Raw genomic sequence first — 27,445 nt, forward strand, 5'->3', positions numbered from 1 at the left:
CGCCGTCAAAGCGAGGCTGACGCGGCCCCCGTAAAGACGTCGTCGCGGTCCGCATTCGTCTGTGTGTGCGCAGACGTGCGACGATGTGGTCTGTCGCTGCCGCCGCGCTACCGTGACGTGCGCAAAAGAGGGGACGAAGAGGGAAGGACAAAAAGAAAGAAAAAAGCGAAAGAAGAAAGAGAAAAAAACCGCGAAACGGACGTGCATGTGGCTCCTTAGCGTTCGCGCTGATACAGTCGGTGGCAGCTGTTACAATCAGACCGAAGCGAGGAAGACGGAATGGAAGGATTGGAAAAGGGAGGCGCGGGCGGGCACAAGGGGTTGGCAAATAAGATCGACAAATGAATAAAATTCCGCTGTATGCGGCTGGCCTCATTCAGAGGCAGCGGCAACGTATGTGACGGAAATCCTAACACTGTCAGGGAGAAATAAAGCGCGGTCCAAATGACGGATCAAACTGAATGAATGAGCTCGCCTGAAATTCGCCCTTAAAAGTTACAGCTTTTCTGAACAAAGTATTCTGATACGAAACCTCATTTAAAGATCGGAGTTTCTACAGATCGTTGCATACTCCTATGCCGGACGATTCATTCAGATATATTTTAGACGAGCTTGTTAGATACAGCCGTTGAGACTGAGACGAGGGTCGTAAAAGTACGTGCTTGCAAGCAATTGTACAGAGTGGACGAAAAGGCCGCTGTTTAGCACCGCGGGGTTTTAGACTATACTATTCCGTGAAAATGCTGAAAAAAATACGCCGAACGGTAGCGGCAACTACACAAAACGACAGCAGTCACTGTAAAGTTCCTCCTTCCAGTTTTATAACTAACGAAGCGGCATAAAAACAAATGAATGAAAGGAACTTCACATTACACTAGGTTTCCTTTACAAAAAAAAAAAGAAAGAACGCACAAAGCCAAGCGCGGGTAAAATGGAACTAACTGCGCCACTAGGTGCTCGTGACGAGTGGCCATCGAAGAGACTAACTGCGGCTCACTCCCCTTTGTATCTTAGTGCCAAAGGAAGTGGTGATTGATCGTTGATTAATTTGAGATTGTAGGAACGCAGCAAACTACTCCCGGACTAACCCATGAAGCATGTAGTCTGTTCTGGCTCGAAGTTCATAAAGCACAGTTAACGACGCCGTTAACAGAAGCACCCATAAAAAAAAAAAATGCTCCCGTACGCAATAGCGCGCGATGGCGCTCCCCCGATTTCTCGCGAGAGACGTCGGCCCCGCGCGGGTGCACGACCACATGTTGCTGCCGCCGCCGAATCTCCCGTTGGAGGGGAAATCGATTTCTCGCCGCTGATGCCCAGCTGGACGCCAGCGCGTTTCATTTCCAAAGCAAGCGGGGTGGGGGAGCGGCGGCGATTCAAGGCGACTCAGCGGCGGCGGCATAACCGCCCTTGTCCCTTCCGCGTCTCCGGTGGTGTTATTTTACTTCTCCCCCTGTCTCGTTTGTTTCGCCTCCCTCACCTCAGCCTTGCGCGGGCAACAGCTCCTTCTCGGCCGATCTATATAACTGATCACCGCACGCAGACGACTCCCAAGCAGTATAGATACAGTCGCGCGCACCCGTGAGCGCCATCTCTCGGGGCCCGTGTTTGGTGTGTGCGCGTGCGTGCACGAGGGTATTCCGTCGAACGCATGGACCGCTGCGAAACGCAGCGGTGGCCCTCGCGAACGCAGGCCTTGTATGTGTGTGTGTTCCCGGTCTTCTAATGAGCTTGCCCTCCTCCCCCTCCATCTGTCTGTTGCAACCCCCCTCCCGACGCTCTGTTCTGTCCCCGCGTGCGCGATGTTCTTTCTGACTTTCTTACCTCTCTTCTTTCTTTTTCTTTCTTTCACGCGCAGCCGATTGTTTTGCGCCTTTCTCACGAAGAGCGGTCCGCGACGGCGGCGACTGCACGAACCTCACGCGACCCGCGCTCGCTGCGCGCTTCGTTATCCATCACCCCGCCGACCACTGATTGGAATCGAAATGAACTTGGCGGGGCATCAATCTAGAGTCAATTACGAGCGCTCGGTGGTGTGGCGGCGGGAAGAGTCGTGCGCGCCGGTGCTGCCGTTGGTGGGGGGGGGGGGGGGGGGGGGGGGGATATGGGGGATTATAAAGTGAGAAGCGGCGGCTTTTAGTGGCGGTGAAAGTGGCGTGCGCGATGCAGTAGAGAAGCTTAAAGGAAATCGCCTCCGTGTCCTTGCGCGCGAAGGTGACGTGGCGGCGGCCTACAGGCTGACCTTTCATATAGGTGCACTTTCCGTCACTTCAGGGCGGAAAAGGAAACAACCTCCGGGAAAAGGGCGCGCTTCTGCGCAAGATACCGTGCAGAAGCGTTCTATTAAATGTGCACTGAATTATTACGGATCGGCTCCTTGAGAATATTGAGCAGGCTCAGCGGGCGCTACTGCACAGTTGGAGTGAGTATTGTCGCGTTGGCTACCGGGAATGAAGGCATAGGGGTTGTTTTGTGCACTGCTGCCTATAGGTATTCTGCGAAGGCGTAGACAGTGCTACTGCCTGTGTTGTCCGTGATCGCCTCTGGTAGCAGTGAACGTTAGAGATAAAGCTGATCACCTTTCGTCGTATGATACGTGCAATTCACGAAACCGAGCTGTACTAAGCATTAATGCTGACGGCACGCGAGCAATCCCAGTGTTATCGACAAAAGGAATATGATGCTTTTTAGAAGCGTGGTCTTTAAAGCGTGCTTGTCATTTAATTAAACTGTGTATACATACTGCTTACTCTTATTGTAAGGACATGCCGTGGTGTTCCCATTTTACTCGCACACTCTTTCTTCCCAGAAGTTAGTTTCCCTTATCCCTTCCCTTACGGCGCGGTTCAGGTGTCCAACGATATATGAGACAGATACTGCGCCATTTCCTTTCCCTCAAAACCAATTATTATTATTATTATTAGCCACGTGTTGGGGCAAACTGCTGGACCAGTTAGTTCATGGCTGACAGTGAAGGAGCCAGCGGAAACGAGACACAGGATGAGACGGCGGAAGGACAGCACGCATCAGCGCTGAACTTGCAACTCATTCATTTCAGACAGTTTAATAGCCTCGTAAACGTAATCTTGCACAGGTGCCAAAAAATAGTTAAGACCGTTGAGTGAGTCGAAGATAAATCAATTTTCGCTTCCCCTACGTTTACTTTCAGGTGGTCCCTTCGGTGCGAAACGCGATGGAACTAATGAAAAGTACTCTTCACATAGCCACGGAATCCTGGGCGAACTGAAGAGCGGTCTTTTAAGCGTCAGACAAAAAAAGAGAAGCAAAACGACTTCATCTTCTTCGTCAAACAAACAGGGGAGTCTGGCTGCGAGATAATCTTTGCACTATTTCGTACACGGCCCGCTAACAGCTTTCCATCCTCCAGCGGCACAGCCGGATCAAGCCGGCTTTTCCTCCGGTCATATATAGGCAGTCTGTGTGCACAGTGTTCTCTCGTTAACGCGCCACAAGCGGCAGGGGGGCCATACACCCTGTGAGACAAAGCAGCGCTGTCAGCGAAAAACTAATCTCTCTTGTTCTCTCTCTCTCCCTCTGTTCGAACCTCTCCTCGCGGAGGTTTCATTGAGGCGCACATGAGGCGAGCGAGAGAAGAGGAGAAAGCAGCTCGCTCGTATGACCACGAAAGAAGGCGGCCCAGCAGAAAAGTTATGCAAGCGGCCCGCCGCCCTCGGTCGGAAGGAGGGGACGACGGGTCGGCCGTTGGCGCGCGAATACGCGCGCAGAAGGCACTCCCCGCGCGAGGTAGTGGTACCCAAGACAGCTGCGCGCGCCACCGCCGAGGCGGCAGCAGCAGCAGCTGCCCCTCTGCTTTCAGCGGGCTCTCTGGCCGGCACCCGCCGAGCCTCGTGGGTGTGACCCTGCCCGCAGCACACACGCACTGCTTCGAGAAGCGCAAGGAGAACGTCCAAGAACAAGAGGCGAGGCCCGGCCAGTGGAGAGATGTATATACGTACGCCACACGCGGCGCACCCAGCTCTGACCCGCGGCAGAGCCAATTAGAAGAAGCAGGGCTCGGCGCGAGCACACACTACTATGTACGAGGGTGTGCTTGGCTTGCCCCTGGCTGGCTGGCCTGAGACGCTGCGTGGCGCGGCTGCGAAGAAGCCCCCACCCGTAAAAGGCCAAAGCGTCGTCTCCGGGATCTCGTCTCCGGAGAGGCAGGCCTTGACCCCCGGGCCTACCTCAGGAGAGGGCGCCGCGGTCGAAGGCACAAAGTGCGGGAGCGGTGAAAGCTCGGTTGGCACCGTGGGGTTCTCATCGCGTCTTCCTCCATTCTGTTCTTCCTATCTTTTCAATCCTTGCCCTCTGCTACCCCATTTCTTTCTTTCCCTTCGTCGTTACTCTATCCTTGCCCAACACACGCACCACTCCCCCCCGGCACATAACAGAGGCCGCTCGCGCGGCACCTCTGGTTCAGCCCCCAGCCCGCTTGCATGCATTACGAGCTCGTTCAACTTTCACCCTGCTCTTCGCATCATTCTTATTCTTTTCCTCGTACTGCCAATCTTGCCGGCCGTTGTTTCGTCTACCCCGAGCCGTGAATGCGCGGACCTCCCTCGAAGTGTCACGGTTGATGAGATCAATTCCTGCCTTCGCGTAACCTTGCGCCAGATTTGCTTCTCGCCGCGTATACGCAATGCGCGCGGCCGATCGGCGATATAATGCGTCTGTCTTAGCGGGAGATGGAAGAGCGCGCGTTCGCCTTGGGTGTCCCGCGTATGCGTACAACAGGCTGCCAGCGCTCGCTCTTGCATCGGTAGAAAAAATAGCGCTGCACAGAAGCCCGTCACGAATGCGGAGAAGAAGCAGGACCGGGCGATCGGCTCATCGGCACAGCGAGGCGGAGCCTATACCTGCGCGAATAGAGAGAACTGACGCGATGGTGCGGACTTATGTTTCAGACGTATACAGCCTTGCTTAAAAGTCTGCGGCGACAGGGTTTTGCTGTTGCCCAAGTATAGTCGGCCACTTACGTCAGGCCTGGAACTTCGGAGGCCCGGAAAGGTGACAAGGAGAGGTATCCTCAAGCCCAGACAGTTTGGAGCTCGCCGCCTCTCTCTGTGCTCCTGCGTCTTGTTTAAGTACCTTTCAAGAACGCTCTATGTAAACTGGAAGTATCATACAAACGGAATTCCGCAAGCGTAACATGATTTGTTGAAATTGTTCATCATTTCCAGTACTCCTTGTCATGCGGACACACACAGATGGCGAAGTGGATGACAAGAAATGGCAACTTAAGGACGGCTTCAGTGCAATACAAACACACGATAGATAAGGAGCAGAGAGATTACAACCGGAGAACTTTAATGAACCTCAGCATGCGTGCGCACACATACTCGAACAACGAGATCGTTCACCCGTTCCGATTCTCACAATCGACTTGGGCCGAGGCGCACAACAGCACAGCTGCAGAAAACAAACGCAGGAGCTGCACGCGAAGGGAACTAAAATGCCAGAATCGCCACGCCGATATAAAGCACACGGAAACGCCAGGCCTGACCGTGCCACGCATGTGGACAGCTGCCGTACGCTATACCGGGCGAGAGCTGAGAGTACGTTGCGTGTGGAGCAGCCGTGCGCTGCCGAACCGGAACCTGACCGGCCATTACTGCTTGGACTACTTTTTTTTTTTCCTCCCTATTTTTATTTTTCCCCGCGCCGTTGTTTCCGCCAGAGGGCAGTGATTCCTCGCACCGTTCCGCGCACGCGCGACCGGCAACGGCTAAAAATGCGTCGTTCACGCTCACGACTGCGTGAGTAATGCACGGAGCAGTGAGCAACGGTTCGCCTCTAAAAACACACACGGCGACGCCGCCACGGCCACCAGAGCGCGCGCATAGCGTGCGTGCTCTAGCGTGCTCAGCGCCGCGCCGCGGCGTCTCGGGCAGAAGCCAGCGCCATCTGCGGCGGCGCCGTCACGCAAGCGTTGGACGCCATTTCGATTCGCCCTCGGAAGACAAGATTTGGCTAACTCAGGCCAGTGGCGCAGAACATACATCAAAAGTAAAGAGAACAACTGCATGAATGCGCGGGAGCGAGCGAGCGAGCGAGCGAGAGAGAGAGAGAGAGAGAGAGAGAGAGAGAGTGTGTGTGTGTGTGTGTGTGTGTGTGTGTGTGTGTGTGTGTGTGTGTGTGTGTGTGTGTGTGTGTGTGTGTGTGTGTGTGTGTGTGTGTGTGTGTGTGTGTGTGTGTGTGTGTGTGCGTGCGCGCGCGCGCGGGGGGGGGGGGGCACCGAAATCCGCTAATATGGGCACTTTCATGAAAGTTCGCCATCAGGCTAGCTTGCAAACAGCCTACAGCAGCCCCGCAATCTCGACTGATGATGGCTATGATGACGACGCGGGTACTGTATACAACAGTCGGAGAGGAGGATGTGTGACCAAAGGACCCTTTCCTCTTAACCATGGAGATCTTACCATGCGCACGAATATGTGCTGCGGATACGTCACCCAAAGCCTGAAGGCTCTCTCTCCAGCCTCAACTACTACCACATCAACGCATATGGCTTGAAAATTAAGCGCGGCCAAGAAGGCCTGACGGCCGATCAGACTTGTTATTAAGGCTCTTCTTGGGAGCACGCATAGGTGCAATCGTATACGTACTATCAAAACATGGAATCTCCTCAAGTTGACACCGATCGGCGAGAATGCCGGTCACCAAGATTTCGCGCGAGACAAGTAACAGCAGGCCCCGACGCCGCAGGCTGCGACATAACGCCTTGAACTCTGAGAACTTGGCCGATCCCGCACTCGCCGGCGACGGCGGCCAACGGGTTGAAACAGCTGTCGATGCCTAACCCCCACTGCCAGCGGCGAGCTATAGCGACCACTTTGTATTCGCTTCAGGGAAAAACAGTGCGTCTCTTTCTGCGTCCTCTCTCCTCCGCTGGCCTGGAACAGATGGTTTCCAAGGACGGCCACTGCGGTTCAGGATTCAATGTCTGCACGCGGAGGAATTCGCGCGCGAGGCGTGCGCCGCATGCGCTCGCGACGATGCACGCGCGTCTGTACCAGCCTCTCGCCAAGGCTCTATGGGCCAGAAAGCCTGGGCTTTCCCCGCCAGCCCCTTGGCGCGGCGCGGGCAGCCTCGCCGAAATCGCAGCTGCCGTTCACGCAGCTGTCGCAGATAGCGAGGCACGAAACAAAAGAAAGAAAGCGAAAGGGGAGAGGGGGGGGGGGCAGAGCGACAAGAGTGCTAAAAAACTCGATCGAGACGTGACAAAGGCACGCCTGGGCAATTTATTCGAATGGCATCGCGGGGCTTTGGGGATCCCTGTCAGATGGTCCTTATCGGCTGACTCATTAGCCATGCTCTGTACGAACGGTTAAGTCACCACCGCCCGGTTGAGGAACGTTGGGGGCTTCCACAATTTAGCGGGCAGAAGGAGATGGAAAGAGAGAGAGAGAGAGAGAGAGGCGTGGCCTCGAGCGAGCACGTCTGATGTGTCCCGTATCAGGGCGAGGTAGCGGAATCAAGATGGGCATTACAACACGTCGACTTTGCCCAGAAACTGCGACAGATGGCAGAGATCGAGCGAGGTCTTTTAACATATGCTCCACATCGGGGCTGTATCCTTTCGAAAAGTGCCGCGCTCTGGGGCAACCGTCCGTGATCATCTCCAAACAACGGCATTCGAGTCGACTGCAGGCTGTAGTTTGGACGGGTATATAAAAACCGGCGATGCTCAGCTCCATCAAAAAACCGTACATTTACTTGGCTCCTTTAGGCGGTGCCCGCCTGCCCGACAGAGGGCTCGAACAAAAGATTGAGAGGCACCTTGGAGAGCGTTCTATAGCCACAAAACCTCCAGCGCAACTTACCTCTAGTAAAAAAAAAAAGGGGGGGGGGAGGGGGCGTTTAAAGGGAGAGAGGGAAGATTGCTCCGGGCAATGTGGCCGGCTCACCCACCTGTCGAAAGCGATATACGGTTGGCATCAAGAGACCCGAGCGCGCTCAGCAGCGGAGTAGGTCACTAATCGCGACGTCACAACGTGCCCTTCAGCCGCAAGCCAAGCGCAGAGCTGGCGGACTGAGACTCCCCCCCTAAACTTACCCCCACAACAGCCTCTGGCGCAGCTCTAGCAATTTTCGGCGACAGGTTACCGGAGCGCTCTTTCAAGGCGAGCCGAGTGGTGACAGGAGATCCTTCAACGCGCAGCGCACTGAACACACACGCACGCAGGCGCGCAGTTGCGGCCTCGCTTTCGAGTCAGTGCGAAAATGCCTCTGGGAAAGAATGATGATTAGTCCTCCGGGATTCGAGGCGGCCGAGTGACGAAACGGAATGGCGGTGAGCATTTGAAATGACGACGAGGTCGGCACAAAGGTCGCGTGCAACGCGTTCAGAGGTCACTTTGCATCAGACGACAGAGGGCGCATGCGCAGTAGAGAAAAAAACCGCCAAACAGAAACGAAGAAGAAGAGTAGCGGAATATGGAGCAGTGTGGGAAGAGAGGCGTTCTTTTTTAGTTCCTTTGTTTCACAGGGGCGGCGTATGAGACGACGCATGTATATACCACTCCCGACTTCGAGATGAGAATGCCGAAAGAAGATAGGTGAGGAGGGCAAGCAGGGCGCCGTGTGAGCGTGTACCGTATTTTTCCGGATAAAATCGTATGTTCTGCATCTTTATTTATTCTTTTTTTCGTTTGGGCACTGTTACTCTGAGAATGAAATGGTGTTGGGCTACCAGCTGTAGAGGTGCTCATAAAAGTTTTCGGAACACCGAAGTCATGAAAAAAAAAAAATCCCCGCTGCCTAGGGGCGCAGACAAACATTCAAGGGTACATTGTTCAGGTCGCACTGGGTACGACAAAACACACCATTCAGTTGATGGCTGATGGCTACACGATTAGACTACCCAGCAATTAAGTTTTGTGCTCTAATTTTCCCCTTCCGAAAACTTTTACAGGCACCTGTACCTCTCTTGCTTCACAGCATGAATGTTAGCTGGTCTTTGTGTAGCCGGCCTAATACCCCTGTCACATGGCATTCCTCGAAGGCACTTCCAGCAAAGGCACCTTTTTTCACCAAAGGAGCGAAAGCTTAAAGGAGCAGCGACGCTGCTACACGGTGCAGCCCAAAGGTGAAACAGTCGTTGAGGCTTAGCACCCGCTGCTGTGCTCGAGCCGGCTGGAGTGAGTGTTCTATAATTAAAGTGGGGAATTCTGTTCATTCATTGAGTTCAGACAATCTTTTTCATTCTAACTGCTTGCTTGAAAGAACTGCAACAGGTGCTCTCATCAACAGCAGCAGGTTTTGTGTATTGCCTTGGCCACCAGGGGCACTCGATGTTGCTGCAACACTTTAATGTCTTAAAATCTGGGCATAAAATATAAACACCCGTACAAAACGCAAAGCCAGACACACCTTTAGTATTTTTAAAAGATCTTTTCAGGCATTCTTGGCTTCATCTACTTTTTTTTCATTGCTTTTACTTTTTGAAGTTGGATGGCACTGCAATCGCAGATTCTCGAAGGCCGCGCCTTTGGGCTGCAAAGGCCTCTGACGGGCGCCTTCGCCACCAAGGCCCTCAGCGGCAAAGGCGCAGTATTTGTGCAGTGCAGCTGCACTCCTTACGCCTTTGGCTATAGGGACCCGGTTCTCAAAGGCCTTTGCAGTGCCCGTGTGACAGGGGTACTAGATCATTCGGCTAACAAGACAAAACGTTAAATGTCAACTTTCATGGGATAGTTTGCGTATCAGAGGTGCCGAAACCACTTCAGCTCGCGCGCTAATCAAACTGAACGCATTAACACATTCTTTTGAGATCAGAAGCTAGAATAATAAACGGGCCATATTCGAGCCGCCCTAAAGGCAGCAGCCAAATATGCCCGCGTTTGGAGTTCTGAAGGCGCATAACGCATGACGTGCCCTCTGGCTGTAGCGCGTTTCGCCATTAATCTGCAGGTTTTGGAAGAAGCGCTCGAACGCATTACAACTGATATTCCAGGTACTTCTACAGGTGCGTCAGTTTTGGCGACGAGAACTGGAACACAGTTGCAGCGCACCTTACACCCCTGTCATACAAGGATGTTTCGAGTGCCCTTCAGTTGTACATACGGCAGTTCAGTTTTCCACCCGACATTCAGCTGAACCGCAGTTCGACCTCTGGATCACAGGATCCTGCCACGTGCAGGCAGTTCAGAATAAAAATGTGCTCGGACTTCGGTATGTATTGAACAATAATTTCACACACTGTACCGCTAAACTGCAATCTCTCACCAACTTTTGTGATCTGAGTACTCTGTAGCTGAACACCGCAGCGTTTACACTCATTCGATTAATGAATTTAGGCTGGGACTTATACCAGCCATGCAGGACAAGAACCTTTCGAGTGATCTGAGACCATACGACAATTGGCGGCGGGTCCATTGGACGCCATCTTTTCGGTTCACCCATTCAACTGCGGCCCCGACCTCAGTCGAACATAAGCTGCCGTTGAGGTCTCAACGGCAGTTAGCGGTACCGTGTAACACCGCTAACTGTCGTTCAGTTCAGCTGACACGCAACTGAGCTGCCATTGAGAGAGCCCGCGTAAACTGGGGTATTAAACCGTAGCTCAGAAATATGACACGTGAAGGGCTTCAACTATAAGTCGCGGCGGTCTTCTTCCGAAGGCGGACAAGAACTACGAAAAACACGGCTGATGTCGAAAACGGTGCAGCACGTTGCAGCATTAAAAGCCACATATCACTCTAAACAAAAATGAGTATAAAGGAAGCAAGCTTTCCTCTGGCCCTCTCCCTTTTACAAAAGGGAGCGCGCTAGAGGACAGCTTACTCTCTTTTTACTCCCACATAGGCGTATTCGTGTTTAGCGTGAAGGAAACGCGTGGGAAGAACCCCAGACGTCCAGAACTCGTCGAAAAGGACGCGTCTGGGACGTCAGCTTCGCAACAACGACGCCGTTTAGTCGCGTCGAAACGGTACACACGTACTACGCATAACACCACCGGAGAGGCGACGTCATTGCGCGGGCCGTTCAGCAGCAAAGGTCACGCAGCGGCAGCGCCACAGCGTTTGCAATGAGGCCCTAGCGCCTCATCTCCAAGTCAGAGCGGGCTGACCCCGTCCTCTCTGACCCGCGCCGCAACAACCGCGGGTTCACCGGCAGGAGGCCAAGGCTACATAAGCCGAGACAGCGACCCCCGGGGCCGAAAGAAGAACAATGGATGACATGTGCGCGACCCCTGCTTCTCACCACCGCCGCCTAAAAACATGCGACCTCCGACGAGATGAGGGCGAAGCCTAACCGCCAGGGGAGGAGAGGCCAGACTCGCTAAGTGTCCGGGCGTCTTTATCTTTTACTCTTCTTTGTTTCTGTTTTTGGTTTTTGTTTTACTGAGGACTAATTGGGCATTATTCGTCACCGTCGGTGGCTCTTATGTGCTCTGGGTACAAAACAGAGCTGAACGGCGTCCGGCACACCGTACGGCTGTCCGCCGTACGCTGTGCTGGCGTCCATATGGTTGCGCTCAATGCGCAGGCGCAGCTCTTGATATGCCTTCTTTTTCGTTTTTTTTTGTATTTGTGAAGAGGCTGGGGCGGCTAGTATGGAATACTGTATTCTAGGGCATACGCTGACACGTGCATCAGCTGGAGATGCGTACGTAAAGGGGACTGAGGTTGCAGATTTGATGGCAGGTCCAAGCGTGCGAGAATTTTCGAAGGAGCTTAACTTGCTGCGGAACGCTGGAGATGCCCTAAATAATGATAGCTCCATGAAATTTCACTCGCAGACCCCGAACCCCTAGTCGAAACTCTAACGACCATTCTGAACCCGAGTGTATAGGTCTCCACTCTGAAGCCACCTCGGTGAGAAAAGAAACGAGACCCATGCATCTGGTGATGGTGAGTCGCAAATAATAACATATCGCAACATAAGACAACTCAGTTAACGGAAAACCAGTGAGAGGACACAACGGGACCTTCCATGTCGGCTCAAACCTAATGGCCCCGCCCGTACCACTGATGTATACATACGGCAGGCACAGAGGTGCCGGTGCTGTAAAAGTACCATAAGAAACCGTGCGAATGCCTGAAGCATCACATGTGACTCAGGGTAAGCGTGCGAGTTCCTGCAGAAATCTCACACTTCGAAATTTCACACCTTGGCTCTATAAATGGTCATTCTATGCTATCTGTCACGGTATTTTTAACTGTTCAAAACGCCGCTTCACGCGCGAAAAGGATGCGCCAGTGTTGAAAGGGTACAGACTCGTGTCTGCGACTTAGGCCTGCGACTGAGGCTGAACGATCATCGTATACAGTATTCGCAAAAGATTGCTGCTATGTTAGAGTTCAGCAGAGGTGCAGAACAAGTATACGCACACTGGCGCGTACACACAGTCGAACCTGGTTGTAACGAAACGGCTTATAACGAAATACTAGATATAACGAAGGAATGGCGATTCCCCTTCGAAGCTCTGTCAGTACGGACCATAACGAATCGACGGCTGTAACGAAGTAGTCGCCGCGTCCCTTCAACTTCGGTATAGGTTGATCGAATGAATGTTGTTATATGAGTTTTTTACCTACAGCATGTGCGTGCGCATGTGCTTGCAAAGGGCGTGTTTTTCCCGCAGAAAACTTATTAATTAGCCGTACACATCCCTCGTCCGTGTCCCGCCTTTAATGCGCTGAAAAAAAAAAAAAGAATGCCTCTTGTGCTGTATGGCCTCATCGCAGAAGCCGCATGCAGAACACCGGGGACAGAGTCCCGCTAGGGGGAGAAAGAGAGAGAGAGACCCGAATACGGGAGCAAAGAAGAGATGCTTTTTCCCCGCATTGCGAGGACGGATGGCGGCGGCCGTAAGGTCGGGCGTGTGCCAGAGATCGATATGGGACCGTGACGTCAGCATAACTCATGCACCGCGAGCCATCGGCGCCAGTAAACAAACGCATTGTCGTCGCCGCCGCCTTGCGCGCTCTCACCGAGTCGGCCGAGTGCGTGTATGCGCGGCTAGGAGAGTTATGACGAGAGAGGAGGATTGAGAGGTGGCCGGGGAGGAGGCTTCTCTCTTTTTGTCCCGTTTTGCGTTGCCATTGGTAACGCAAATCGAAACGCTCGGGGCCTGTCACTGCCTCCCCCCTTCCCGGGCCGTCTCTTCTGCGGCCCCGCGGATGTTGCACTATGGATGCGCGCGTTGGCTCATACCTCGACTCCATCTCCGAACGGACCCTGCGGATGGAACGGGCGATGATGCTCAACCCGCGGAATCGCTCTGCGCCGGCAAGACCGACCAATATGTGATCGACTATAAGCATCCTCTGCAGGCACGCGTAGATTTCTCACGGCGCGACCGAAAACGCAGTGATGGCAAATGGTGACGAATTGTATTCTGAGCGCCGCGTTTATACTAAATATATTAAGGTTTCAGTCCAAGGATGTAAGCCACTTAAAACCATCTTCGCAGCATTTACCGGACGCGCTTACATGAACAGCGACTGAGACATGCATCGTTGGCTCACAGGATAAGTGGCGGGATTTCAGATCGCCTAATAACGGTAAGACGAGAACGTCGCTACGAACACTGTTTCAGTGCCTGCGAGAGGCTTGAAAACAGATATATCGACTGACAAAAGCATAAAACAGGTGCGCACAAAGCGATCATGAATGGTTTATGGTTTAACGTCCCAAAGCAACTCAGGCTATGAGGATCGTCGTAGTGAAGGGCTCCGGAAATTTCGACCACCTGGGGTTCTTTAACGTGCACTGACATCGCACACACGGGCCTCTAGAATTTCGCGTGCATCGAAATTCGACCGCCACGGCCGGGGTCGAACCCGCGTCTATTGGGACAGCAGCCGAGCCAATCATGAATAGCCTTTGGGATATATATGGCGCAAAGGCCATTCGTTATTTATGGCCTATTCGCACCTTCTTCGCGCCCCTGTATGCGCTCTTCTCCGCCGAATTAAACTCCATTTTGTCGCGGTCGCCCACTTTTTCGCAAAACATCAGTATGTATCCGAATAAGATTCTGCGGGCGTCTATAAATGAAGCAGCAGGTTAGAGGATAAACGAGTCGTCAACACGCGCAAGCAAGTCGAAGCATCCCGAAGGCGTATACATGTGCTCGACCCGCGGTCGTTATTGTCAAACAATGCTGTCCCACTCATCCGAGGGCCGTGCGCGCGAGCTCCCGCCGCAAAAGCAATGCCAGACTCCAAGTAATTGCGAGTAGCACGCGATGGGGGGCTCGAGGCGCCGTGTGTGCAATTTTGAACGTGTTTGCGCGAGACGCGAAAGTCCCCTTTCCGTGCACGCTACATACCGTGGGTGGCGTAATTCAATGTCTCCGCTTCCGTGCTTGGACGCTTTTATTTATTCTTTCGCCCCTTTGTGTTCTTATTGCGACAGCTCTGCAAACGACATGGGCGAAAATATTGAGTGTCGGGACAAACGTGCGTGCGCAGTCGAGTCCGCGCGAGCGCTGCGTCATTCGAGAGGAAAGTAGACCACTAAAACAAAGTATAGTCAGACCGAGACCTTGGTAAGGCTGAGACATTCGAAAAAACCACAAGTTGCGGGTAACAATGGAGACACTAAGGAAGGCGTGGAGCCTTTAGGAAAAGCTACCTGCGGCGGTGGTTCAGTGGCAAAATATAAACTTGAGCTATTGCGCACGAGTTCGAGCCCTGCCGAAGGAGGCGAAATACTCATGCGTCGATGCGAGTGATTCGCGTAGGAAATGAGTTATGAGAGCTCCACTCTCCTCACAGTTCCTCCGTGATGTTTTCTCATGTAAAAATCTGTTCGACAGCCATTCAGAAAATGGTAGCCGTTAATAAGGGCGCATAGTAACCCAAGATCTCGGCTTCAAACAAGTACGTTAAAAGGCAACGTTTGGGACGCACATGGAAATTCTTTCGAAAAAGTACCGTGAATGAAATAACTGTTCGCGAAATCACTTAACATGACGAACGAAGCGCCTGCACTCTTCTGTCGTTTCTGAGAGCAACTAACAAAAAACGAAAAAGAGTCGATGGGTGGGCACGCGCGCTCAGCGAAGGAACACGGTCCTAACTTCAGAATCAGCATTTTAAAAATGGAGCAAAAAAGCATACAGCTTTCTTACATTACGCCGCAAGCGTCGTTTTCCCAATGACGAAAAAGAAAAAAGAAGCAGGACAAGTAAAATTTTAACCGGCCATGCTCCAAAGAAACCGCAGAGACGCAGTAAAAAAAGAAAGAAAGAAATGGATGGCGTTCAGAGACAAAGAAAAGAAGCACTCAGCCGTTAGAACACCGAGCTCGATGAAGAAAGGCAGCGCGAACCGAAAATTTCTCCAGCAATGCACGCCCGTATACAGACACACACACATAAAAAGTACGAGGCCATCCGAGGCAAAGCAAACGTGAGGGTAAACGCACGTCACAAAGCCCTTCCTTTCGCCCCCGCGCCACAACCTCGTACAGTTTGGAACAAAAACGCAATGCAGCATTACATATAACGGGTGGGGGCGATCGAACTCGTGCCCTTCTCCTATACGGGCGCGCAAAGCACGACAGAAAGCATCGCGCCCGGGAGGCGATTGCATATTCGCGCTGCCACCGCCGCAGAAGCAGCAGCACGAAGCACTTACGCGGAGGAGCAGGCCGAAATAATGATCATAAAAAAAAGGGGCGGCTTGGAAAGCGAAAACGAGGTGGGGCGCACGAGAAAGGAAAGGCTAGATGCGCGATGCAGCATGCCGGTCGAGACGCGTACGCTCGGGACACAGGGCGCGAGTCGCGGCTAGAATGGTGGGTGAAAGCGAAGGGAATCTCACGCAAGAATGAGAGAGAGAGAGGTGAAAGGAATGATAAAAGGAAATACAACGCGGCGAAGCCGGCTGCCATATAGGTATACATGCGGGTTCGCGCACGGCTCGCGAGGAAAAAGAAACCAAAATGAACGACAGAAAGGGGCAGCCAAAACGAACGGCATCTCGGAAAGAAGCTCATTCGGATCGATTTTTGCGCCTGCAGTGGGCGGGGACACGAAAGGAAGGCACGCGGCATCTGCTCGGCGTTGTTCGTCGCCACAGCAGCGAGCCAGCCAAAGCAAAGACACGGCCGGCGCCTCAGGCGAGAGGGAAAGCGAATGCGAATTTTATGGATTGGCGGGGCCAGCCAGAGGAGACGTTCAGTTTGTCCGCGCAGGGAGAGAAAAAGAGAGGAAGCAGGCGCTGCGCCATGGTAGCACGGTGATCGTCCGTGCCCGTGGCTTGAATGTATGCTCTCCCTACTCCTCCTTTGGATGCCCGCCGGCAGGTACGCACTGTCCACGCGATCGACTTTTGTTTTCTGCTGCGACGCCACTCTAAATATAAGGCGCGCAAGGCGAACGCGCCTCTGTGCGTTACGGGCGCTGGTACGCTTACGTATGTGTGTTGAGAGGTTTGGGGGGAGGGGGGAGCTTTTCCTCGCGTGGATGGATTCGGCGTCTCGGCTTTCGCGACTGTCCGTGCCGCAGCCGGCGTCGGTCGCCGTCGCTTATCGCATTTGGGCGCCCGACCGAACACGCACAGACGGCGCTCGATGGCTGCACGCGCCCGCCGCCGAAGCTGCCGCGCGCGGTTTTTGTAAAGGACAGCGCGTGAAGCGTGTCTATCTCGCGAGCGAGCGTAGAGAGAGAGAGAAATGGAGAGGGCGCTCAGTCCGACTGTTGGGTCAGCGTCGCCCAGAGCTGCTGCTGCGCGTGTGTCTGTGTGGGTGGCTGTATTGACCGGCCGCCATATTGCTGCTGCTATAATAAAAGCCCGAGGCTATCCGACCTCTTTTGCTCCGAGAGCGAATTGTTTGCAGAGGGAGACGGCGTCCAATGACGCCTTGCAGTGCGAGAGCATGTTCCTTTTTTATGTTGTTGATGTTCCTTACTGGCTCACCGTTGCCTTATTTGAGAGAATTCTGGAGGCCAACGAAAACAAAAAATAAATGCACGAAGTCCGAAGAAACGGATTACTGAGCGCCTATAGCGCTACAATGTATTTGCATCGTGCTCGTCGGCAGTCAGTTTTGAATTATGGTTCAGTAAGCACATCACGCTGGAGACGGGATGGAACGTGCAAATAATAACGTCTTCGTGTTAAACTTTGTTTTTTTTTTTCTGGCATCCATTATTAGTCGCCACGAGAATGCATATTGTTACCTGGCACAGACTGATGGTTGATGGAAAAACGAATTAAAGTGTGAGAAAAACTAAGACTGTCCATGGCACACCCAAACGGCGTTCCCATAATGGTACGCCACTGGTTGTCAGATAAGCTAAGTTTGATTTGCCACTGGTTGTCAGATAAGCGTTCTCTCCCGCAAGGAGCGATGTTATTGATGTATGTGTCTATGAATACCAACATGTGGGGACTTATCTCAAGATCCTCGCTATGTTGTGCAGAATTCTTCTTTTGTGCAATTCTGTATGCAGGACAGTGACTGTGTAATGTTAGCAGAATGTCCAGAGAATCTCGCTATGGTCTCCGTTTCTCTGTCCGATTGCCGCATGCCGTATTCAAACCAAGACGCATTAGATATGCTGTCTAAATTACACCCCTTGCGCGCATTGCGTTTCCTATGGCAATAAAAAAAGCTACAGCTTCACGAATTGTGCTTCGAAGGCGTTTTGATTAAGCCCGCGACCCTACAAAATCCAGAAGCCATTTTGTTTTTGAGCGTTGGGAAGAGGTCTTGCTTCGCACGTTCCGTGTCGCCTTCAACCCAGTGGTAATCTGGTCGTGGCCAGCACGGTACCATGACATTTTCTGTCCCGCTTATGTCTGCGAGGCAGCACACTAGACACCTCCTCTGGACCTGCCCCTCGTTGCACGCCTTTGGGCAGAAACAACTGCTCCGAAGCGGACCGCTCCCAAGTCGACCGCCTGATGTAGAATAATAATAATAATTGGTTTTTGGGGAAAGGAAATGGCGCAGTATCTGTCTCATATACCGTTGGACACCTGAACCGCGCCGTAAGGGAAGGGATAAAGGAGGGAGTGAAAGAAGAAAGGAAGAAAGAGGTGCCGTAGTGGAGGGCTCCGGAATAATTTCGACCACCTGGGGATCTTTAACGTGCACTGACATCGCACAGCACACGGGCGCCTTAGCGTTTTTCCTCCATAAAAACGCAGCCGCCGCGGTCGGGTTCGAGCCCGGGAACTCCGGATCAGTAGTCGAGCGCCCTAACCACTGAGCCACCGCGGCGGGGCCCGCCTGATGTAGACGGCTGGATATTTGGGCCGCACCACAGGATCTTGACGGACTTCCTTTGGGAATCCGGCGTGTATACATATACATATCTGTAAATAATAATTTATGCCGCGAAGCACTCTGCGCAATAATAAAACAAGCCATTGTTTTTGAGCATCATGACTTTCTGTCGTCGACGCAACGTTAATCGCAGCATAACCATGGAATATAATTTAATTTGCACAGAGAACAGACCATCGGAAGAGAATATCTGCTGCCAATCCGCTTGCTAAAATAACCTCCCATCTTGTTGTCATATAGGCCCTCCCTTCTTACGCTGCCCTGTCACTCGCTCCGCGTATGGTGTGATTTCTTACAACACCCTGCACTTTACTTCCGTTGCATCGTCGCCTTATGATGCTGCCCCTACAGAGTCTGCAGCCGCTGACCTACTGAAATATTTGATGCTATCCGTTGGCTTTTACCATTAAATGGCTGCTGGCTAAATGTCGCATCGCGTAAAGTTTCTGGCCTTTTTAGCAAGGGCAGACAGTGTGGGAGGTGTAAAGTCGACGCTGTGAGTACGTGGGACCTTTTAACTTGGTAAATCTGGCAATCTGTCTACGATGACAGGGAGCGTAATGCCGCAATGAGAGGTCGGCTGAGAGATTGATACTCGTAGCGGAACCTGTCACGTCAACGAAGGGCATTCAGCTTCAGTCGAAAACAGGTTGCAAGAAGACGTGTTATGCGATTTCAACTACAGAGCGAGTAAAACTGATTCAGAGGTCGTGGCGACTTTAAGTATTCTTTCAGTGACAGCAATAAGAGACGTATAGAAGCGCTTTTGCGCAGCAACCGCAAATACAAATATAGACTAGCTGAAATACAGCCAGCCTATATAGCTTCAACGCGGCGCCTTTAAATATTTAAAGGCACCAAAAAACACACGCACACAAGAGAAGGCAACGATGTGCTTTGTCCCGTTATCTTCTTTTGTGTGCGCGCCTTTTTGGTGCCTTTAAATATTTACAATGAACGGCTACTAACTCGCCCAACAAGAAGATTTCTTAAGGTATATTTCTAGTGCAGTGGGCCCTTCGATGTGTGTGTCATCTCCAGGCGCTTTGTCCCATTCTATTCTCTTGTGTGCGTTTGTTTTTTGGCACATTAAAATATTTACAATGAACGCTACAAACTCGCCCAACAAGTTATCCTGAGGCGCCTTCACATTAAGTTGGAAATCACGAAGACATAAATGCTATGCCATTTCATGGCCAGGCAGCAAGCAAACTTCCATGGCAGGAAGTGTCCCAAGCAAAGACATGCACTAACATTTATCGTTCTATTCTCCACTGCGCTTCCTTTCTGGGCGAACTCGAATCGTGTCTTCTTCCGCACGAGTCACAGCACGTATCGGCATTAGTGTTCAGCATACTGCGTGGCTAGAGTACAAGAACCGACGCTCGAATTTCCAGGCGTGATTTGCCTGTTTGCTGGCCGAGAGAGTTTTCGCTGCGCCTTGATGAGGCGGAAAAAGAGAAGCACTTGGCACACGCCTCAATGAGCAGCGGAGGATATACGCCCAGAATAACTGCAGTGTTTTACCGTAGGACACTAACTTCGGAGAAACGCACCAGGCGGCGTCGCGGTTGTACAGGCCGTCTGCACTCAGAGCTGATATGCTCAGAAGCTCAGCACTGCGTGGCGTTGCTTCAGAGTATACGGAGGTTACTTTGGCTGGGTGTATTTCAAAACCAAAACAGAACCAACACTAGATGTAATAAACAAACCAGGCCGAAAGCGCTGAGCTCAATACGGCGAATAGACGGTTCGCGGTATTTAGAGGCGCAGAGGAAGCTTTCTCGTGTAAAATCTTAGGGGTGCCGGGTAGAGTGGCATGCCATCCACAGGCACAGCATGAACGAGGGGAATAGCAACGACAACACAAGACAGAGAAGGCGGTTCACTCACCCGTCCTGTCCGGTCGGGTTGTTGTACTTGGCGGCGAGCGACCTCATGAAGTCCGAGTAGTTCCTCGTCATCATCTCCACCTGCTTGAGCGCCGGCGCGGCCAGCGACTGCCTGTCGACGGCCGCCTGCGCCGCGGCGGCCGCGATCACGCCCGGCGGGAACGGGTGTCCCGGCACGAGGCCCGGCCGCAGGCCAAGCACGAAGCCCAGCCCGGGCGGGAACACCCGGGCGGGCGACGGCGAGGACTGCGGCGACGCCGTGTCCGATTCGGGAGACAGCCTCTCCACCTTGATGTCGCTGGCCGGATGCGTCAGCAGCGCCGTCCCGTTGACCGGGAGCAGCTGCGACGCAGCCGACGACCGCTTGCGTCGGCTCGCCGTCGTCACGCCGGCCGGACCGACACCCACGACACCACCGTTGCTCGTCGCGCCGCTGCTCGCTGCCGCCGCCGGTTTGTCTGTGGAGAAGTTAGCCATACACCGGTGAGCGACACGGGGGAGCACAGCCACCACAAGCGGCACAGCAGCGGCGGGCACGCCAACGATCACACATTCGGGAAGCACGCAACAGCGAGGGGAGGAGGCAGCGTCCTTCCAACGCCGTCAATCGACGGACGGCGCCCAGCAGGACACACAGCAGCAGCGGACGAACGCGCGCGCGCACGACAAACCGAAACTGAAACAGAAGCGCGCGGAACCACTGAGCGGAGGACTGACGCGCGCGGAGCGGGCCGGTGTGCGCGAAGCGCGCGTCGTGATCGGCGCGTTTTCTCTGCGTGGCGGACCGGAGGCTACGCTTTGCGAGTCGGGAAGGTCGAGAGAAAGATAGAGAGAGGGTGACGGTGGCGCTGCAGCGGAAAGCGCCTCACGCATGCGCCCGGCTGCGAATAAAATGCACAGGTCGCTCCATCTGGGGGGCCAAGCGGGCGTTAGTCGCCGCTGCTGAGGAGGTGGGCAAGGAAAAGATTTGCGTGCGAGCGGGGCGCACGCGATGAAGAGCAAGAGGAGGCGATCGCTTCTCCTCAGCCGGCGGAGGAGGAAGAGGAGGCGCGACGGAGGAGCAGGGGAGGAGTTTCGGTTTTGGGTTCGCTTCCTTGACCGCTCCTCGCTCGCGCCATCCCCCGCCTTTTGTGTTTGCGTCGCTTATCGGCGCTGCCGCCGCGGCGGCCGAGCTGCCGGCCCTGCGCAAGAAGGCGTGGCTTTGCGTTGAGCGCCGCCAGATAGGCGTCAGGGAAGAAGGAATCGCTCCCGCCGCCGTCTCCTTCTCGGCCCGATAGCATCTTCACCTGTTCGCTTTTGCGGCTGCCGCGAGGGGCGCCACCGCGAGAGCATGGGCGCGCGCTCCTTCGGTTCGCCTCGTCCGCTTGGCGCGAGGAAAATGAATTCAAAGGGGGAACGGCACGGGGAAGGGAGCGCCTCTTATTTTTGTTCCCCGCGCCACCGGCCATTGTGTCTGATTATGGCGTTATTTTGGAGCAGATGACGCGCTCTGCCTCCTCCTTTGTCGTCCTCTATTTTGCAGAATGTGGCATCCATAGGACGCCGGATAGCCTGCGACCCGTGTCCGTCCGTACATGGGATCGGTAACTAATGCGTTCACCATTTAGAAATCTGGAGGGTTTCTCAAACATTGGCCACTCATGAATAAAAGGTTCCGCTCCACAGAAGTGGAAAAACCGCAAAAAGAAAAATATGGCGTACTGAGCGGGAAAACACGCAACATACTGATTTCATAAGACACAGGAGAACATAAGTGCAAGGTACACATGCACGCAGAAAACAGTACAGTGCACCTGGCATGACGTCCATCTGAGGTAATCGAACTTTATCCGGAGCACTCCACTACGGCACCCTTTCTTTCTTTCTTTCTTTCTTTCTTTCTTTCTTTCTTTCTTTCTTTCTTTCTTTCTTTCTTTCTTTCACAGCATGGTCGAGGTGTCCACAGATAAGTGACACACTTACTGCGCCTTTCCTTTCCTCAAACCAAATTCTCAATTCAAGACCAGCAACGTACTCAAAGAGGGATGCTTATGACGAAAGGAAAGAAGTGACTGCCTCATTCAGGTTGCACATCCGAACCGCCTCGCGAGGGCAAGGATGATGGAGGCTCTGCAGCGAGGAAGGGACGATAGTGAAGGACTCCGGATTAATTTTCGACCGCACGGGCTTCTCTAATGTGCACCAGCACTGCACAGCACAGTGGCGATTTTTGTACTTCGCCCCACAGAAATGCGGCCGGCGCTTATAGCATTGGATCCTATAACCCTGTGTTCAGCAACAGAATGTCATAGCCATTGACCCACCACGGCGAGCCAGGCAACAAAAAAAAAAGGGGGGGGGGGGGGGGAGCAGACACGACTATCTTGCACAATTAGCTACGTAAAAGAAGTGGTTATAAAGCAGTGCCTTAATGTAAACAGCAATGGAAAAAGAGCGTCATTGTCCACATTCCCTGTACAGGGCGTGATAATGGAGTGAACTTATAGAGCTTGTTTATGTTGATTGCCTCGAGAAAAATTTGCAGCACCAAAGGTGTGCGTTTTCGAAGAGCACGGGTTGGCCATCGCGGCCCAAAACTTATTTTATTTTGCCTAATCTAACATTGTTTTTTAGAGGATTTGTAGCCGTTTATAGAGATAAGCTGAGGCACGCTTCCTCGAGTATAGAACACAACCTTCCCAATGTCCGAAAAGACACACAATGAAATGATGGCCAGGAAATAAGCGAGACTTTGAATGTGCATTGCATTACAAATGAAGATACGAATACTAGTGCAGGTAAATTCACTTTATGCTCTTATTGTGATACCGCGTTATTGTGACACACAGTTATTACGCTCCTTTGAGGAGAGCACAGCATTATGACTTGTACAGCCCATCATGAACAGGTCAATTTCGTAACAGGTACCACACAGCACAGCGCAACAACATCGGCTTCGAGATAAGTCGTATACCCTAAACAGCGTATACAGGAAGCCTCAACACGGTGCAGGTTAATTGTTGAAGAAGCTCCCGCGTAATAAAGAGCCGGGCAGGCGCTGGCGGTAGTTCGATTACGGCACCGTTGCCGGGTGCGTGTGCACGGCAGGCTTATGCACTGGCTGGACAAGAGCTCGCTACAATTCGTGCTGCAGATTCGAATTCTCACGCGCACAGTAAAAGGGACGAGCGAAGTTTCAGGGACGAAGTAATCCGATGCTCACGGCTTCGATTGGTCACGAACTACAACTGCTCGTCAAAATTGGCTCCCGCCCGTGGGCTAACCAAGCGCCAGTGTTATGCAGTGTGTGCGAAAACAATAAAACTGGCGGTGTGATGTGTACAGCGCGTCTATCGAATCTCGGCAGATTAACGTTCGAATCCTGCCCGTCCGTGTTCGGGCTAATAAGGCGGGCACGATAGTCGTGAGTTCGCCATTGTGTGCCTCGCAAGGGTCGAGTAAGTCGAATAACGTTAAGGCGAGAATATCGGGGCGCTACGCGTCTTATCTCCAATGATCGGAGATAAGAAAGGCCGAAATAAAGCAGGCGCCGGTTTGGAGCAGGTAACAGTGTTTATTAATGGAGCACGAATGTATAAATCTTAACGGGATAGCGGGCTGTGCTTTGCAACTAACAGCTAATCTTGTCTAGCCCAGAACTGTGCGTGTTTATTTCTTCGAGCGTATATATCATCTCCAAGGGATGTATGATGGGTACGTATTTTTGTACGATTAATTTTGATTGCTATAAAGGCAAAATAAAGCGGACTTCGTACTCAACGTCCAGCCATATGCAGGGGCGGACGCCTGGCTATATCGTGTCGTTCGTTATCCCGACTGACCGGACACACCCACATCCAGCAGTGGCGATAACGATCTGCATCATCATGCACAAACCGTTAAAATCTTAACTGCCTACCTACAGATAATGGGGCTGTCATAGACAGCTCCTCAAAATAGACACTAATGCTTGCATGACCCACCTTTCATTATGCGGTCGACACCGCGGACCCCCAACGCAGAAGTCTGATATGAAGGAGAGGAGAGTTAGAAATTTGAATTCAAAGTTTGATAATGATGCAACTAGAGTTCAGTTAGCTTTACACTGTATTCGGAATCACGACAACCATGTAACCAGCCATTTCTGTATACGAAGTTAAACTTTTCTAAAGGCATTTGTTTTCTTTCCCGCTTACGTGGACTTTTCTCTCGCCTGCGGTGGGACCCCACCTTCGAGGCCTCTTCTTTCAATAACACATTTCGCAGTGCTTAAATGCACCGACAACAATGTCCCTAAGAATGGATTGTTATGTTACAGTCTATTTACTTATGATTTGCAACTGGGGAAAATTCATGCCTGCCTATACCTGTGTGCCGATTTCAGCTTTGCACATAACGAAAGTGTCATGCTCTGAGCGATTACGGCTATACAGAACTTACTGAATCTGTACGAATGCTTTGTTGTAGAGTACAGTACTCACGGATTGAAATAGGACATTCGGAGCGCTAGCCTTGCAGTGCCACGCAGGCATGTGGTAAACCACAGGCCGGCTGATTGGCTACTGGAAGGAACAATTCTGCTTTGTAGATGTTCTCCCTCTCACGCCATACCACAATGCACCACCTTGGTTCCATGAGCGTCTACGGGCGGCGCTCCATGAAGCGACGGCCACGCGCTCCGAATGTCCTATTTCAATCCGTGAGTACTGTACATGCGTACGCAGAGCCGCTTTCCCCACACGTCAGAGCGGTTTTCCTGAATATCACCCAAAGCGGTCATTTGAATATGCGTGCCTGTATAAAGCGACTGTGGGCTATTAGGATGATGAATCCTTCTGGCGATCGCACTAATACTGCTTCGGCGTTAAAAAAATAAGAAAAAAATCAGAATCACTGCGTAAGGTTCCCACTGCTCTTGGAAGTTACATAGTTCTCCAAGAAATGAATTTGGCCTGCAAATTATTTACATTTCTTATTGTGTAAATAATTTATGAATATTACCTCTCCTTCTATCCTCTCTTCCTGTCCACATACCTCTTTCATTTCCTTTTTCCATTCTGCCTGCTATCCTTTATTTCCGCTGCCCCAGCTCAGGCGCTTCAGTATCAATGGCAGATGCTGGGGTTAGCAAAGATATTTTCCTTCCTTTTTTATTAATATTTTAATAAAACCACTTACTACTACAACAGCAAATCATTCACGAATCGGACGCCATTTATGGCTTTCGCGATATCGACCAGCCTGTGCACGACAACAATACCTTTTCTAATCCAGCCCCGTGCGATGGTCCACAAAAACTGGTCACCCCAGGGGGCGACGAATCGGGAGTCGGCAACGCAACCTCCACGCGGGAGCCAGGTCGAACGCCTCCGAAGCGTGGAGTCAACGATCGCTCACGCCTCCACTGACTGCGTGTGTGTGACCGCTCAAGAGGAAGCCCCAAAGAGACCCGCACACGCAGGTACACGACCTGCCTTTCCGCCCACGAGGCCAGCCAATTACCTTCCCCGCCCCCTCCCAAAGCGATGATGACCGCTCGAAGAAACTTTAAACGTCTTTAAAGAGTCGTCCCTCATGCTCTTGTTTTCCACAAGGAGCTTGGAGCGGCAACCAAAGAGAAAAATTACAGTCATGCCATGCATACTAGCTGCAGGAGCGACTTCCGAAAGCAATTTTCGAGAATCCCCACAGCGTTCTTGCGCACGTGTAATGCACGCTTCTCTTTCTCCCTTGCTCGAAGGAAGCTGTCGAGGACACTTCCCGCAGCCGCCGCCACCTCCGACGGAAGGTCGACGCGCTTCGCTGTCTGTCAATCAGCTGCCGCGCACGGAAGCCAAGTCTCCGCACTCGTGCACCCTAAAGACTTCTCCCCCACCAACACACACACACACTACGGGTCTTAATGCGGGAAGTATCCGCACGCGTAGAGCACATACAGTTCTTCGCCCCGCAGTTGTTCAAGTGTCTTGATCACGGGGGCACCTCCGAAAAGGGCGAGCATCCGCCGGAAAGCGGAAGCAGCAGCATGGTGTGGAGGTGGGGGTTTGGGGGAAGCAGAGGGGCTTCCCTAGTTCCACCCGTATCACGTACATATACAGGTATTCCTAAGCTCAGCGATTTTTGGTGTATAATTGCCCCAGCTAGCCGCCGCTTTACCTGGCACCAAAACCACCGTGGGCGCACCCGCCGTGTGCTTCGCCACCGCACTGGAGCGTATACACAACGCTCTGATGGGGGGTCGGCTCATTTCCGCCGCACGAGACCGCCACTTTTTTTTTTCCTGCCCTCGCCTCAGCGCGTGCGTCCTTGCCAGGCAGGCAGGCTTGTGCGCGCGCAATTAAATGCGTCGGGGGAGTCAGGGAGGGAGGCTGAATTGTTTCTTGTCATGACACCTCACTCACTCCGCTGTTGCAACCCCGTGGCTTTGTTACCTCGAGCTTCCGCCCACACCAAGACATCCGTTTTCCTTCTTGTTTTTTTCTTCGAGATGCATGCAGAGCGGCCTTTGTATTAGCGCCAGCGTTTTCCTGTCTGCGTGAACTAATGCCCGACGAAGCCGTGTCATTAGCTCGGTTTCTCTGCACATTTCTCCCGGTGTTTTCCACGAGCTCCCCTGTTTCACCAGTCAGCCCGTTTTGTTTTTGACGGCAGCAGCGTTCCGATTTGTCCTAACGTGTCTTGCTATAAGGTGGTTCGTTGAGATGTAGGTCTTCCCAGGTTCCAGGCATTTTTTTGTTGTTGCATGTCATAACGTGTCATCCAAAAGCGCTTTGAACGCCACCTGTCCACCTCATAAGCAACCCTCGATGTATATAGCCATGGGCAAAGGTTTGACCCGGATGCGGATTCGCGGAAAGCAGTATATTTCAGCGTTGCCTCACGCGCCAGTAAGATGGTACTTTACTGTCGAAGTGAATGGAACACGCATGTCCGTTCATGTTTCTACGTGCTTTTCACTGACCTGCTTTGCCTGATTGCTTCGATTTTTTTTTTTTGTGAGCAAGCTTTTGTCCATGACTGTGTATTGCTTCAGAAGCCACTTGCTTCCTCTAATGCATTATTTAAGACAGACAATAGGTTAAATGTCCGATCTCACTATGATTTTGATGTATATTGCACTTTTGTTTTTATTGTTGCAAGAAAAACTTTATAACGGATTCACATATGACCTGTACGCTTCGTACCCATCATGAGTTTTTTTTTTTTTTTTTCTGGCTAGCGCCCATGAGCTTGAAAGCCCCGATAGAGAGTGCAAAAACTAATGGGTCAGGCATTCACGAACTGCTATCACCTGTACAAGA

The 27,445-nt window shown here is 52.4% G+C and overlaps 1 protein-coding gene across 2 annotated transcripts in view; it reads right to left on the bottom strand.

Moving 5' to 3' along the window:
* LOC144121464 (uncharacterized) overlaps positions 1-27,445 on the bottom strand; it is a 400,927-nt gene that overhangs the window by 69,002 nt on the left and 304,480 nt on the right. For both annotated transcript variants that reach the window (XM_077654676.1, XM_077654675.1), the window contains exon 5: positions 20,167-20,623. In XM_077654676.1, the coding sequence (XP_077510802.1) occupies positions 20,167-20,623 (457 nt within the window). The remainder of the gene's footprint in view (positions 1-20,166; positions 20,624-27,445) is intronic.

The sequence above is a fragment of the Amblyomma americanum genome, chromosome 2, assembly GCF_052857255.1.
Source record: "Amblyomma americanum isolate KBUSLIRL-KWMA chromosome 2, ASM5285725v1, whole genome shotgun sequence".
NCBI classification, from domain to species: Eukaryota; Metazoa; Arthropoda; class Arachnida; order Ixodida; family Ixodidae; genus Amblyomma; species Amblyomma americanum.